Source organism: Manis javanica, chromosome 11, assembly GCF_040802235.1.
Source record: "Manis javanica isolate MJ-LG chromosome 11, MJ_LKY, whole genome shotgun sequence".
In the NCBI taxonomy this organism is placed as follows: domain Eukaryota; kingdom Metazoa; phylum Chordata; class Mammalia; order Pholidota; family Manidae; genus Manis; species Manis javanica.
Window position 1 is genome coordinate 100980772 of NC_133166.1, and position 17299 is coordinate 100998070.

The 17299-nt window shown below is 40.5% G+C and overlaps 1 protein-coding gene across 1 annotated transcript in view; it reads right to left on the minus strand.

Annotated features, from left to right (window-relative positions):
• Positions 1–17299, minus strand: part of LOC108386643 (zona pellucida sperm-binding protein 3 receptor-like) — a 35545-nt gene continuing 18246 nt past the window's right edge. The window contains exons 9-11 of the mRNA XM_037015354.2: positions 15406–15606; positions 11088–11263; positions 1–466 (exon numbers count right to left, since the gene is read on the minus strand). Of these exons, the coding sequence (XP_036871249.1) occupies positions 317–466; positions 11088–11263; positions 15406–15606 (527 nt within the window). The 3' untranslated portion in view covers positions 1–316. The remainder of the gene's footprint in view (positions 467–11087; positions 11264–15405; positions 15607–17299) is intronic.

Genomic DNA, 17299 nt, shown 5'->3' on the forward strand with positions numbered 1-17299 from the left:
TTTTCGATGTGTACATTTTTAATGGAAAAAAAATGTTCACTTTATGTCCAGAAAAGCAAAAATATAAGCCACAAAATGATCAATAATTGTACAATCACGAAGCACTAAACATTAGCAAGTTTTTGTTTATTTCTATATATCTTCCATGGTAAATAAGTTTTCCTAACACTGCAAATATATTTAACATAGATAGTTATTACTATGAATGATGGTGCAAAAGGGATGGTAAAGTTGCAAAACTGACATGACGCATCGTGCATGGAAGGCAGGAGGGCACCTTCTGCCTCCTCTTTGGGGAAAATCTTCTGCGTGGAGCCTAGGGAGTGGATCTCTTGGTGTTGTCTCTCTGCCGTTCCAGGAGTTCAACCTCCAAAGACAGTTTATACACCTCCAGGGCCAATTTCACATCCTCCGGGTTTGGGAGAGCTCTGCCGACAAGCACCTGCTCACAGCCTCCAGGGATCCCCTACGAGAGACACAGGTGGCGAGGGTGGTTGAGAGGCTTCTCTCCACATCGTGAAGGGGGTGGTGGTGCATCCTGGTGATGACAGACTACAGGATCGGGACGAGGACCAACCCCAGGGCAGGTGGTGGGGCAGGAAACCAGGAACACCACGAGCCCCCCCATAGCCTTCCCCAGAGGGACACAGAACTGCTCTGTGGCAGCTTCCGGAAGACTTCTATGGGGACAGAGGCCGTTTCTGCAGACCATCCAGGAATGGCACACAGTATATTATACAGTTTAGGAAAGGGAAAGTTAGCAGCCAGTGTTTCCAGGGCTCTGAGGCCCCCCCTCACTTAGGGCCTCAGGTTTTCCTGTTCTCAAGAGAGCCTGGGAACATTTCCCACCCTGACAGACCAGAGCGCTTCAAGACAAAACCAGAGCGTGCCTCTGAAGGCCTCGGGAACGACTCCTGACAAGTCACATCGCACCGTGGCGGGCCAGGGCAGCTCTGGGAGGCACCACGCTCAGGGCCGGTCAGCACAGGGACCTCCTTGGGCTGTGCCACTTACCCACTCACACCTGGGCACCTCGGGGTACCAGGTTCTGCTCTCTGAGCAAGTGATGTTTGGGGATCCAACCAAACCATAGCCAGGGTTACACTGCACGGTGACGGTGTCGAGTTCAGAATATTGATTCTTAATCACAGTCAGCCTTCCATTGGCTATTTCTGGCTTCACACACACAGCTGCAATGGAAACACAGTTTTAAGCAATCTGGAAACATCAGGGAAGGACATGGTAACAGGCCAGGATTACAAGGATGAGCTATGGTAGGTGCTGCTGATTATTTCATTTTTCACTCCGTTTGACAACAATATCCTTAGTCAACATTCTCACTGAGCATTGGTTACATATCAGACTCAGGCTAAGGATCTGATGTGATTATCACATATTAAGTCTCAGTCTGTGAGTGAAGACTGTTATTATCCCATTTCATCTAGGACAAAGTTGAGATACACACAGGTTAAAAACTTGTCCAAGGTCCTAATACTCTTAAATAACATGAAAGGATAGACAAAGGCACGTGACCCCAGGCTCTCAGCTCTCGGAGCAGTCACCCCCTGCACCCTGATCCTGCAGGCTGTGAGCTATGGAGTTCCCCCTCCCGCCTGTCACCCTCCTGGGGGCAGTGGACGCAGTGGAGGCAAACAATCCCTGCAGTTGTTGCCGGCAAACTGAGAGTCAGCCTGTGTTCATGTAAAACTCTGACCCGATCTTGATCCCCCTGCCCCACAGCAGGTTGGCACACTAGGAGCCCCCCACCACATGCTCCGTCATGAGTGGGCAGTGCCTTGCGTGAAGCTCTGATGGAAATACCACTTGTATCCTGCTTGGGATTAGCCCATGAGAGCCCACATGCAGGCTGGAGCCAGTTCCCAGGAAGACATGCTTCAGGCCAGGGCTACACCCTCCGAGAAAATGTACCATCTATAGGATATTTCTGGCCATACACAGGGAAATGGGAATGGGGCTGCCTCCAGAAGGCTGGATTTTGAGACTCGGAGAAAGAAGTAGGGTGCCCTTTGCGCTTTCTGAATATAGTGTGAATGTGGTCATTACTTAAATCAAATCAGATTAAATATTTCTGTACCGCCTCTGGCAGGGAACAAACTTTACTCTCAGTCCTCTCATGACATGTCCACCCACGTAGCCATGGCTGCCAAGGGAGCTGGAGGTACCTTTACACTGAGGGGCTTCAGGAGACCAGTGTGAGGCACTGCAGGAGAGTCTGGCCGGTCCAACCAGAGTGTACCCTCTGTCACATTCATACGCAACCTCAGTTTTGAATAAGCTGTATGTTTGAACTCGTTTATGACGTCCATGGGCAATGATAGGAGGAGAATCACAATCTTGATGGGGAGACAAAAGTGAGAGAGCTTGAGCTTGGAGCATGTAGGAAAGAGCGCATCCCAGAATCTGTGTGGTATACAGGAGGCTTCCTTCCGTCCCTCCGTCTTCTCTGCCTGAAGGACACTCAGCCAAACCCGAGGCCTGTACTGCCCTGCTGTAAGGCTCAGGCTGGGAAGCCATCACGTCCCTTGACTAGACCACTTGGTGGTGACTTCCATTGTCTCTGAAAGTATAATGGGGTTAAACAAATTGATAGTTGGCCCAATCCTGCGTTAGGTCCTTGGCCTACAGGGTAATAGCTATCATATCCAAGAAGATCTAGTAGCAGCCACTCTCTAAACCAAAGATACTACCCACATGCCTCTCTTCAGGCAAATTTTTAAAGAAGATAAATTTTTTAACATATCAAGCAGTGAGGTGTAGGAGGAAAATGGGGAAGTTTGTGCCACTATAAAGAACTAAAGATACAGGAGTGGTCATCTACTTCACAGTCTGTCTACTACAAAAATTAGGATTCTGGAGAAGCACCCTAGACAATTGAAAACAACATTTTAAACCATACTGCAGCCCTCGTTCCAGATGGGGTATTTTTGCTAGAGCAGATTAGTTTATGTTCAGGTAAATGAGCCCGCTGCTGTATCTTCTCTTCCATCATATCAGAAAAGAGGGTCAGAAGTGGTTTGCATACACATGGAAGGGTGAAGATCATATAGCTGCTTTTTTAGCCCTGGGTTATAACCCACCTGCCTCTGTCATAATAAAGTCTGAAGACATAACGACCATCTGGACATCCACAGAGCACCCCACTGACCCAGGATATCAATGGCATCGTGTTGATGCTGCTGAATGTGCGAGAAGCTAGTGTGATGATGCTGCACGGTACAGATACAGAAGGCAAAAAAGGATCGAAGGAAGCAACTTCAGAGAGGCTCCAACGGATCTGGGTGGGTCTTGTACTGCAGGTTAAAGTAGGTGGACCAGAAGGAAGGGAAGATAAGAGAACGAAAACCCAGTAACAGAAGACAGTAATTGAAAAGTCTAGCCAATCTATTAGATGTGGGCTGTTTTCCCTGATTCAGAAAAGAAAAGGAAACAGGGGAGCTCAAGAGACTGGAACAACCAATGGGGTAGAAAAACAGAAAGTTGGATGGGGTTGGGCAGGGCGCTTTAACAAGTTTATCCATTCCAAGACTCATGCAAGGTATACATATTCCTTTATCTAATTCAAAATCTCCCTTAACAATCTCCATTACTCTGATACGAAGAAACTTCTAATGAAATGGAACATAATTCCATAAGCTCTTATTCTCACCACATGTTGGTGTTTTAGGGCTCTACGTGCCATCCTCCAGGCAGCTAGCTTCCAATACGTATTTCTCAGAACATGTGTATCAAGCCACATCTGCATAGAAATAGCCACTTTCTATGTAGAGTGATTTTGCTGTTATGCTCTGATATTTGACAACATACCTCTAAAAAATAGAAAATGAGGCTAATGCTTTGTAAAATCACCATGAGGAGGTTAGTAGTAGTAGTAGTCGTCTATAGCTAATAATCTTTCCCACCCTTGGAAGATGGCATCACTACAGAGAGATGGCAGAAAGTTGTTACTGAAAGATGAAGTCACTCTGTGGTATTAAGAAAGTTCATAAAACCTGAAGGGCATGGCATCATGTTTGGGCCTTAGAAATTAATTTTGACAAAAGATGACAAGATGGCATTTTGGGACTCCACATTCCCTCTGCTTGGCATGTAATCTTTGTGTCATCAAAACTGGGAAAATACTTAATATCCCATGATTCGGAAACACAGTCTCCCCTCAATAGACAAAGCTGTTGGTGAAATCCCTTGTCTGTTGAGTGGTTTGATTGATCTGTGCAAATGCCCTACATTAAATGCTCTGATAGATGGTATAAGGGATATGCATGGAAATATTCTTTAAAGTCTTAAAAAGTATTTCTTTTAAGGAAAAAATCATATTGGAAGATAAATAAGAAAAACTCCTTTTTATTGGCAATTTCCTTTTATAAGCTAAAGCAATCACTGATATCTGCATTTATAACCACACTACCCTACATGCAGCCTGCAGGTCCTTGCAAACCCTTTCACGACTCATTGATCAGGGACAATTATTTCCTAATTTACAATGTAACACCTTACACTTAAATAATGCTTTCAGTTATACAGTATTTCATAATGTTACTCTGATAAATCCACTCATTATTTGTAATCAAATAAAATTTCAATGAAGGATGGCAGAAGTTTTCTACTCAATCACTAATACAACAGAAACATAAACCTAAAGAAGAATTAACTCTTTAAGAATTTAGAAATATTTTAAAGGGTTTATTTTTCTGTGTGTAAGCTAGAGAAGCTTCTAGAGGATTTGTAATATTTTGGAAGGACTAAAATTATTTAAATATATTTCCAACATTTTTTAATAAAATACTTTGTTGTATTTCTCTAAAATTATACTGAATTATTGCCATTTGGTTATATTTAACTAATTCTTAGTCAGGAATTCTTCTCCAAACCTTGGTTTAAACTCTCCCCTCTTCCCTACCACTTCTGTACTCACCACACAGGACAGGCGGGCATTGCAGCAGAGACAGGCACCCGAGGAGGTACAATGCTGGGAAAATCCTCTGCAACCTGGGGGACATGATGAAGTCTCAGAGTTAGAGCACTGGGGGCTCGGGGTTCTCAGATGTCCTGTATCAGGCTGAAGTGGAGGCTCTAAGTCAGTAGAAAATTAATGCCTGAACCAAGGAACTAAGTCTTGGCAATGTCACAGCTTTGAGTCACTAAAGGGGAGGGGCAGAACTGAGTAGACCAGGTACTGGACAGGGCCCGACAGAGGCAGTCCACTGAAGCTCCAGGTCTTGGGGACAATGAGACAAAGTTGGCACGTGAGCTCGCTGAGATTCTGTGGGTATTTACAGTTGTAACCCTGAGACGTTCTCACTGTTGTGGGGGGATACTTCTTGGCTTGTCTACACATAGAGATCATTTCCCTTAGACTAGCCAAGAAAAAGTAGGAAAATCACAGTGTGTGGGGGTTTCTTCAGGAGTCGGGGTGAGCTGCTGTGCTAGGTGCCAGGAGTTCATCCACTTAGTGTAAATTCCCAGGAGGAAAGTAGGATAATAAAAGATGTATAATTACATTTTCTTCCTAAACATGTCACAGCCAAATTAGAATATAGAAAGCATGTAATTTTATAACTGGGAAAAGACAAAAGCACAGCCCGAGCAATTATTCTCTCAATATTAAGTTTTCTTGAGTATCTATGATGACAAATTAATTGACTTCGGAGTTATACTAGTTGGAGAGTGAAAGGAAATTTCTCAGAGTGGTGTTCACAGCACAGATAAAGCATGCATGGAAAACTAAATGGTAGAGAATTAAGCATTATATATGGACAAAGGATCATGCGAACTCCAAGAATTTCTCCATGGTGCTGGACCAGAGGGAAGGACCATCCAACCCAGCATTGTATCTCTGACAAAAGTAGTAAATGGTAAGTTGCAGAAAGCATATTTGTTAATTCCAAGATGTAGTTGATTAATAACTATCTGGGTAAAGAATGGTCAATTAATGAGTCTTTTGCTCAGATTATTTCTTTTAGTCTCTGCAAAGAACACAGGTGCTGTTACCAATCTGAATCTCATGTTTCCCCCCTTGGACAAGCTGTGGATAAGTGCTGCTTGAAGATACATAGATATTCATCAATAGAGAATGGTGAACACCAGAAAATGTCCGAAAATGACCTTGACCATGGAGCTGAACTGTAAATGAATGCAAGGCATGTAACAACCAAATTGCTTAGCCCTCAAAAATAAAGAGGAACATTCCCCAGAACTAAATGAGTGGATTCCTCTGCAACATTGATGACAGCACAATTAAATTTCAACCTTCCTGGAGAGAGAGGAAAGCAAGTAAATGTACCATGTGGTCGCTTCATTTTTTAAAGAGGAAGGAAAATAAAATCTGATTATGTCAGATAGAAGAGGTAATTTAAATAATTTAACAGATTATTTTTTAGAAGCTTCTGCTTATTAATCATGGCCCCAACTTTTACTTACATCATTGCCTTTAATTTCTTAAAGCAAAACTAGAGGGTAATTACTAGAGCTGCGTTATACAGTTGAGGAAATTAATGCAGAAAGACCGAGCGGACTCTCCAAAGCCTTCCTCATCGGTAGCGAGGTCGGTTTCCAAACCCAGGTCTCATTCAAATCCCAAGCTCTGTGCACTTGCCAAACTAATTTCCATTTAATGAAATCGAACTGCAAAAGTTGACTGTGCAGGATCCTGAGGCTGTCACTTAGGAGAATAGGCCTAGGAACCATCTGCTGCTGCTATGGTGGAAATGGCTCCAGACTGCCTGTTTCATCCGGTCAAATCCCTATATGATCTCCCAAGAATTAGCACTGGATAAGAGTTTCTACAAAGAAACCTACAACAATTATCCTACAAAATGGTAAAACATTAAACATTTTCCTCCTGAGATCACTAACAAAGACAACTGCTACCACCGCTTCCACTTGACATGGAACTTCTGGTTTAATTATTATGCATGGAAATAGGATATCTTTCATTGGACTGACAGATAGAAGATAGATGGATGGCAGAAGGAAAGGGAAGGAAGGCAAACTGCTATTATTCATAGGTGTGGCATACTTAGGAACTTAGAAAATCCAGAAAAATATATGGAAAATGTATTCGAATTAGTAAGTAAGTCACCGAATACAAGGCCAATAATCAAAAACAATTTTACTCTATATGGTCAACAAAGATAGAGACACATTTTTATAAACTATAATTTAAAATTCCAGGTTTCTAGGATTAAATCTAATGAAAGATGTGTTGGAGCTCTTCACTGAAAGCTAAGGAGATAAATAAAAAATCTAAATGAATGTAGGGACATCTCCTATTTATGTACTGCAAGGTATAACATGGCATAGATGTCAGTCCTTCCCACACTGACCTACAGGTATATGACATCCTATTCAAAATTCCAGTAGCTCTTTGATGGTAATCGATAAGCTGATTCTAAATGGAATGTAAAGAATCAAAAGCTTGAAAAGCAATCCCTAAGAAGAAGGAGAAGATGGAGAAGTAATAAGACAAGGAGAAGAACAAACTGGACAACCTACATTAACAGATATCAAAACTTATTTAAAGCTGTAGTAAGTAAGGCATTGTGGTATTTGTATAAGACAGCCAAATAGAGTAAGGGCTGATGATTGAGAGTCAAGTGACAAACCCCAAATATATCTGGTCAATTGATTTATAACTAAGTGACACTACAGGCAATGGGGGAAAGGAAGTTGTTTTCAACAAAATGTGTTGGGTTAATTGAATATCTACACGGAAAAAAAATGAATCCTAGTTCTTTACTTCACACCATAAAAATTTCAGATGGCTCATAGTTCTGTGAAAGTAAAATTCTTCATCTCCTAAAAAAAAGTAATGGGGCAAATACATTCGTGACCTTGGGGTAGCTGTACATTTCTTCACTTTTTTCCCCCTTTTTTCTATTACAAACTTATTTTTTAAGGTGTATAGGCAGTAAATAAAATAAATATTTAATCAAAGCTCAACTTCTGCCAGGATGATCTGTCCTAGAATTGTTCCATTAAGTTGCAGTCTCTAACTTTTAAATTCAATAACCATCTTCATCCGAGTCCATTACTTTTCTTCTGTGGAATTTAACTGTTTTTCAAGGACTTCTAGTGAACTCTGTTCTGATACTTCCCCATTTAGTTATCCAGGTTTTGCCACCTGTAAAGGCAATTCTCTACTGCTTTTGTTTTGGGGGATTTTACGAGTGCTAACCAGCCGGAGCTGACTGACCCAGCGCTTGGGCTAAGATACCGCTTCTCGTTTCTGTGTGGCTGTGCTTGGCTTCCTGTTGTGGGCACTGCCAGAATCCAAGTAATTAACAGCTGGGATTGTAGAAGTCCACGGGATAGTTGCCACCTACTACAGCTTTTTCATAAGCTTCTGAAGTCATAATCTAACAGAGTGTTTTAGAATGCAAACATTAGGGAACAGAATCCCTGTGTTATGAAACCATATTTTATGTGGTAAGAACAATCTCTGGAAAATAAAATTAGCTTTGGTATTGGGGACACTGATGATTTGAGTGACCCTTCCTTTAAGATGGTCCACCAGCATCCCTAAATGTGACTCTCCCTCTCTTTACAGTAGAGTTGTGACTTGAGCATTTTACCTATGGGATCAAGGTTTAGTGTCTGGCTCTTGCCTGGGACTGTCACCTCCACCAGAGCACGTGCTCATTTACTCACCACTGTCCCTCAGCACCTGGCACACAGCAGCAGACCCTCAGACAATGTTCATCCACTACCTGAGTCAGAACAACTACATTCTAGGGAGAAATTTGGCTGGAACAGTAGTGGAAGCAGGCTAGATCCTAAAGCTAAGAGTGCAGAGAGACAAAGAACTGAGCCTTCTGTTTTGGGCCAAAGCCTGCCCAGAATGGGGTCTACCTTGGGAACAGGCCCTGCACTGGACTACCTAGTGACCACAGGAGGTAGGCTTGGCCTCATGTGCCCCCGTGGGATGGAGAGAGGGGTGTAGGCTGGCATGGGAGCTGGCCAAGAGGCCTTCAGGATAGACTTCTTAAACAGGATCAAAAACAAAACACCTCAAAATGAAAACACTTGATAAGTAGTACTATATTAAAATTAGGCATTTATGTTTATCCAAAGACACTTTATGAAAGTAAAAAGGAAAGCCATAGAGCAGGAAAAAGATTTTTGTAATACATACACTCACAAAGGACTTTCTTTTCCTGAATATGTTAAAAATGCCTACAAATAATTAGAGTTAGAGACCTGAACTAGCATTTCACAATAAAAGGATATCGAAAAGGTAAATAAATATATGAAAAGCTATCAACTTCACTAGTAAGGAGGGAAGCACAAATTAAAAGCACAATGTGATGCCACTTCATACCCAACAGAATTTCTCAAATAAATAAGCAAACAACAGCAAGTGTTGCAAATAACTTGGCATGTTCTGCAGTGGAGGATGTGATTTGGTCCAACCAACTTGGAAAATAAACATACTGCTTATGACCCATCAATTCCACCCTCAGGTATTTGCTCAAGAAAAATAAATATGTTCAGCAAAAAAAACACGTGCAAAGATGCTGATAGCCAAAAAACCTGAAAATAATCCAAATGTTTGTCAACAGTAGTATAGATAAGTAATAAATTGCTATTTTCATACATTGATAGGATACTTGGCAGAAATGAAAATGAATGAACCTCAACTGCATACAACATGGATGAATCGCACAAACAATATTTAGCCAAAAAAAGGTGTGAAAGAAAGAATGCATAATGGATGAATACATTTCCATAAAGTCAAATAAACCAATCTGTGTTGTTGAAGGTGAAGACTGTGGAAATCTTTGCAGGGGTAGAATGGTGAGTCAGTAAGTAACTGGAAGGGGGCACCAAAGGACTTCTGCAATTTTGGCAATGTTCTTTTTCTTCATCTAGTTTCTCATTATGGAAGTGTGCTTACTTTGAGAATCCAGTGACTTTTGTGCCTTTTTCTGCAGATGAAGAATTGTTAGGTTTTGGATTTGATGGGATATGAAATGAAAGCATTCAGGCAAGGATAATGTTATAAACTCATTTTGAATTCCCTGGTTTACAGTCTTTCTGAGGTACCAAAAAAGAAAAAGAGAAAAGGAAATTTGTACATTTGTGTATTGAAGGGGACACACTGACCACGATGACAACAGAGACAATCTGATATTTGATAGATGATTATTTAATTAACCAGCATTTTGAATCCAGAAGCGTAAACACTTGAACCACAAAAGTCTAGATTATCCATAATTACACATTTTTAGTAGCAATAAGCATAAACCATGTCTTTTAGCCAAGACATTTATTACAATGAGTGATGGTGCTTAAGGAACATTAAAGTTATCAAATGGAGATTCTGATTTAAAGGCAAAAATGACCCTCTTCTTTCCTCTTTTTAAGAAAATTGCTTAGTGGTTTTAAACCTGATTCTCTGTTATTCCAGTCATTCAACGTCCAGAGACTGTACATTCCAGAGAATGTGCACAGCCCTAGGGCCATTTTCACATCCCATCTTCTTGGGAGACACTTCTTGAGATGCCTGCCTGCCAGACTTGCTCACAGACTCCAAGCGTGTTCTAAAAGTGATGTAAAGAAATGGGGTATTCGTAGAGGCATTACTGGTGAGAAGTGAAATTGACCAGAGGACTGATGGATGCACTAAGATACTGCATCTTAGCAGATGTTCACATTCAGGCCAATCTCAGGTCGGTTCTTGAGCAGCAACCAGGCACAGCTGAAGCAGAAAGGGTGCAGAGCTGCAGAGGAGACCCAGAACACCTGTACAAGGTCAACTGAGGGGCAGTTCTAATGACCATGGAGAAATGTAACAAGCCCTCAGCATTTATTATATAAAATGCAGAGCTGGGGGTCAGGGCATCGGGATCTATGGAACCATCAAGCCTGGAGGTCTTGGCTGCAGCCAAGAAAACTTGCGTCTCCCAGTTCACCGCAGTACTTCAAGGCTGAAAGGGCTAATTTTGGGAAATTACTTATGCACCCTGACAAAAGTCCAATCTGACCATTGCTGACGGGACAGTGCTCTGAGGGAGGCACCGTGTTTAGGGGTCAGCAGTACAGAAACTTCCTTGAGTTGTGTCATTTACCCACTCACACTTGGGCACCTCTGGGTACCAGGTTCTGTTCTTTGAGCAAGTAATATTTTGGGAACCGACCAAATCATAGCCAGAGTCACAGTGGATGGTGACATTTTCAGGTGTGACATACTGATCCTTATCCACAGACAGCTTTCCATTCTTTATCTCTGGTTTCAAACACATGGCTGTAATGGAAACATATTTTTCAGCATACTATATTTTTCATAAAAAAGCATATAATGAAAATAATGAGAAATTCTGTTCACAAATTATACTGAGGCCCTGAAAGTTGTCCTATATTATCTTTCATTTTTCACAATATAGTAACATAGTAATAATACAAATGACAATAGCAGTAATTAATACTTATTGAGGAAGTGTCAGTGTGTGTACAGGCCTTATCTCATTGAATCCTCACTACGACTCTCTGAATTAGGCACTACTATTAGCATCATTTCACCAACAAATAAACTGTAACCATTACATAATTTCCTCAGTGTCCCATAGCTTTAAAGTGGCAGAATCTTTGCTCTCAATTCTTACATCCTACAGCCCTGACCCACATATGATCTTAGGTATGTACTGTTCATTGTTCTCGCCTATAATCTTTCTGGGTTAAATGAAGAGACGAATAATAATTAGCAAAATGATGAAAATACCATGCACATTGAAGAGAAAAACCATTCCTGATTCATCTACAGCAGGTTTACCAGCAGAAGCACCATCAGATTGTCAGAAATGGAAATGGAAAAGTTATAGAGAAATGGTGGTCATCGTGAAGCTTTTGTGGAGATGTCTAACACTTCATGATTTGGGAATTAACATTTGAGATTTCTTTTTCTTGGACAGGTGGAATTAACTCATGAGATTCTCATGAAAACTTTACTAGAGTTTCCATGAGATAAAGATAGTTTCAAAGATATTTTAGATAAAAGACATCATCTCTAAATACTGTGAAGAAATACCTAAGCATCTTGTAGACCTGGGTACCTCTGGAAAAGAAGTGAGTTCTGCCTTTGGAGGGCAGGAGTGGGAAGTAAAGTTCATTTTCAAATCTGTCAACGACTTTCTAATGTTTACCAGGAGGGACTTAAATATTCAAACTAGCTAATAAATAAAAGACCAAATTTATGTGCTACCTTTGATTAACAGGAAACATTGTCTCTCGATCTTTTCTAATTCTTTTTACAATGGACTGTGCATAGAGCTAGTGTTACCTTTACATAGAGAAGGTTAAAGTAACTTGCAGAAGTTTTAGCCTCTCCAGCCAGCCCCTGACATTCATAAATCCTTCATGACATTGATATGTAGCTTCAGGATAAGGTATTATCTTCCTTTCTGGTGAGTGATGTTGTAATGGCTATGGATGTGTAGAGACATGGGATGGATGAGAAATCTCTGTATCTTCTCCTCAATTTTATTATAAACCTAAAACTGCTCTAAAACAATTAAGTGTTTTTTAAAATTACGTGCTACAAAAAAAAAAACTCAACGGAATGCTTGATCTTGCAGCAAACCAAGGAGATTACTGGGACAAGACGAAATGTTTGAATAAGCCTGTAGATTAGATAATGGTATTATATCAGTTAATTTCCTTATTTTGATAATAGTATTGTGGTTTTGTTAGATGTTAGCATTTGGGGAATCTGAATGAAGAACATATGGAAATACTTTGTACTGGTTTTGCAAATTTTTAAGTCCAAAATGATTTCAGAGTAAAAATAATAATAATAAAAGATATGGGAGATTAGTGAGCATCGTAGCACTCATTGAAATAGCCTTGAAAAATAGAGCTTAAAGCTGGGGTTTGGAGGGTGGAAGAGAATTTAACATGTAGAGTGGACGTAGGAAGTACTATTTAACATATAGCATTGAACATAGGAAGAAAACAGGTAAAGCAATACAAAATCCTTGGCTGTTAAGTCTCATAAAAAAATATCTCTAAATATGTCTACATAACTTCTTTGTGGTGTCCATGGGCCATTCTGGGTTGTGAACTGAAAAAATATATGTTGAGCATTGAATAAGGTTTGGAGAAAAATAAAATACAGCTGTGTGAATGGTTGAACCATAAAATCAGCCAGTTTATAATAAAGTGCCAAGAGATTATTAGTACAGAAAGTAAATGCTATAGAAGATGAGAGATAAAGAATTATTAGCTAGGATATTAAAAAATATTTCTTAAGGGAGGATGGAAATAAGGTCAGAAAGTTGGGTAGAAAGGTTGGATAGGTAGATGAGATGTGGGATAACATTTCATCTTGGATTAACAGAATGACTAAAGGCTTAAGGCTCCAAAAGGTTGTTAACGGGGAAGATGTGGCAATGGGAACCCGGCCATAGGATTTGCTGTTCCTGCCATATAATGCATTACCTGGAAGGAGACAGCTTACAGATCATTGGAATAATGTACCAAAGATTCAGCTGAGGCCTGAACTCAGGAATGACACCCTGCGAGGTGGGCACGCTGTCCCCCAGGATGCAGTACATACATGGAGCCAGTGGCCACTGCCTGTGCACAGCTGCGTGCTCAATAGCTAGAACACACAGAGGCAAAATCCAAAGAGTGGACGTCGGGCCGATGTTCGTTGCAGTTAATCCCAGTGATCTACTTCGATAATGTACTTTTCCTGCTTGCTACTTTAGGCCCTTCGAGATTAGAGATTCTGCTTCCCAGGGAAAGGGACAAAACAATTCTACTAGGGGACAGTGAAGTGTTCTGTTGAACCTGAAGCTATGACCGTTGTGTAATTGCATCTGACTCCTGATGCTGTTGGCACAGCTTGGGGGGAAAATGCTATACCGGTGGGAAAGTAATTGTGATCATGAAGAGCTAGGATGGCTGGTATATAATTGGGGCAGAAAAGAACATATCTGGAACCCAGGAGATTCACTAGAATATCTCCTGATTACCAGTGAATAGTCAGTCACAAGACACCACAAAGTCTCATTCCTCAGGCATCAAAGTCTGGGTCATCCTATCTGACAAGTAATGCAGACCAACTCAAGTGCTGACTAAAGTTGAGGGAAATCTAGAATGGGTGACAGCAAAGGGAAATTATTAGCATCAATTATAGCCTCAAGATCAGACGTGACACTCCACCAGCTCTCCTTTAGAATGATTTTTAAGCGATTGGGGCCAGTCTTTGCTTTAAGGAGGCAGTGCTAGAGCACCATTAATGTGGGACTTAAGTAGATCTGAACACTGAAGGCTTTCGTACCCATGTCACATTCCTTTGGGCCACCTCTGACCACAGTCTCAGATGGGGTGTACAGCTTTACCCAAGCTCAGCTTTATACTGATGGTGTTCTTCAGAAAGATTCACTGTGAGTCTCTCAGGTTTTCTGCCTCAAAACCTTCTCTGAAGCTGGGGAAGCACAGTTGGATTTGAGGGACAGCTACTGCCCCTCAGAACAACGCTAAATCAAGGGCAGACAGAAAGCAATGGATAAACATCCCCGTCTCCCATCGTTCAGGCAGTTTTGAAAGGCATTCCTTACAGTTCCCAGTGGTCCCAAAGAATTGAGCCCCTGCTGCTTACAATGCTCATCTTTCCGTTTCCGTCCTCTCTCTCATTCCTCGCTCCCATTTCCCGGGATCACATCCAAATAAATTACTGGAACCCAAGTCATTTTCTTAAGCTTTGCTTTCAAACTAACCCAAACCATGATACCCAGTAGTCTCCATCATATTGATGTGAGGAATTTTTCATAATGAAGATGTTTCTATAAAGAGGATATTTTCAGTGTCTTATTCTGATTAAAGACAGATGCTTAAAGCCCTAGGTACTTATTTCTTCTTCTCTTTGGTATGTTAACAGAATGGTGGCTCAGCAAGTCTGAGTTGGAGCAGAGAAAGCCACGAGGCTCCAAAGGCTCCCCTTTTCTAACAGAGCTACTTCCTCAACCTTGGAACTTCCATTGTTACATAATTATAAGTGGTTCTTGTCCTCTCGACTTATATATAGAAAGGTTTATAGGGTGCTGTCCATCTTTACTAGAACATTGGCCATAGTGCTTACAGACCATATATGCAAAGGTGACAAAATGAGACCTTGGGGTATTTTATCAGCTCCACTATTTTCTCCTACAAGAAAACCCCCTAAGTTTTTTTTTTGGGTGGGGTTGTGTTTTTTTTATATACTATATACATTGTCTGTATCTGCCTTGCACAGTGCTAGGGGAATGTATCTGTGGCCACCTTTGCACAATACTTCTCAGAAGAATTACCCACTGGTTTTAAGTAGTTTGAACATTTGTTGAACAAAATGGAATCATCTGAGGAATCTGGGAAATAAATTATAAACATTTCTCTCAGTAGTCTTACCCGGCTCACATGCTGGCATTTTAGGCTTCCACTTGCCATCTGCTCGGCATGAACTCTTTCCACCAGGAGAAACAGGGTAATAGCCATCATCACAAACATATGAAACATGGTCTTCATAGGCATAGACACACCTATCAGAGAAATGCCTTCTTCCACATGTGATTCTGATGTTCTCCAGCTTTGGTGTTGGGCAACATACCCCTGATAGATAAACAACGATGATCATGGTTCTTGAAATCACCAGGAGGAAATGTCTGTGGGGAAGATCTGATTCCACCTTACAAAGGATTTTAATAGTCACACTCAAAGAAGCAGAGAATAGAATGGTGGTTGCCAGGTACTGGAGGAAGAGGTAATGAGAAGTTGTTCCACAGGTATCAAGTTTCCAGTAATGTATGATAAATAAGTTCTAAAGATTTGCTGTATAACATAGTGCCCAAAGTTAACAGTACTGTACTGTATGCTTTAAAAATTGTGCAGAAGGCTAATCTAATTTTAAGTGATCTTACCGTAATAAGAAATGAAGAAAAAAAGAAACTGGGCCAGAGTTATACCAAGAATCTTCTCCCAGGTGTCACTGTTACTGTTGAGTTGCTATCACTTAACTTCCCTGTGACCTTGTTTCTTCACTAGAAGTCTTTAAAGGAGGCACCGATTTTGGTGATGATGGGCTAGGCAAGTCAGAAGGCAGAGTACAAAGGCTAAACCTGAATGTACCTAGAGTACCAGAGGAGAGAAGAGAGAAAATAGGGCAGGAATTGTATGTTAAGACGAGATTCATTTGAAGTTGAAAATTTCTAAAATCAAAGAAAAGCATCAGTGCTCAGATTCTAGAAGCCCAGTGAATCTCAAGCAGGATAAACACAAGGAAATGAACTCAGGCATAACTGAGAAAAACTGCTGAGAAATAGAGACAAGGACAATATCTTAAAAGTAGTCAGACAGGAAAACCAAAGGACCCTGAAAAGATCGAAGGCATAACCAACCGCAAAATGCTTAATAGACACGATTGAAAGCAGAGGACAATAGAATGAAATTTTTCAAATGGCCCAAGCAAATGACCACCAATCTAAAATTTTACACCCAATAGGTAAAATATCCAATTATGTCTTCAAATACTGGGGTGAAATAAGGCATGTGGGGACAAGAAAACAGCTTATCATCAGCAGACCCTCACTAATGGAAATAAGAATGTTCCTCAGGAAAAGGAAATGATGGCAGATATAAGGATTAGGGAATAAAAAGCAATAAAAATAGTAATTATGTGGACAAATTGATTTATTAAAACAATAATAACAAGAAGTAATAATAATGATACTAATAGGTTATGGAGTTTAAGACATGCATAGAATTGAAATATACACACAAAGAAACATATGAATTAAGGAGTAAATCAAGTTAAATGTTTTTAAGGCTAGGAACCCAGGAAGGAATAAAAGTAGTAAGTTATGTTAGATAAAAAGTAAGAATGATATGATAATTATTAGGATAAACACACACACACACACACACACACACACACACACACAAATAATAAAAAGTATATAAATAGCAAGAAACTACCAAGTTAAAAAAAAGGAAAAGTTTTAAAAAGCAACTTAAAATTTTAAAGCAACTTTAAATCAAAAGAAGAAAAATACAAAAGACCAAATCATTCTTGTATATGAAGTTTAAAAGTGGCTGTTGGAAGTCAGCAAAACATGTACATTTGGGCAGAAAAGTGGGGTTGGTAACTGGCTGGAGATACAAGGTAGATATCTGGAATAATGATAATGCTCTATTTTTTTTCTCTCATAGGGGTCACATGGTGTGTATACCATGCAGTTTTGTGTGTAAGCTAGTCTTCGCCAAAAATGTAAAACTTAGGTGCTAAGCAAAATTGGAATAAAACGTT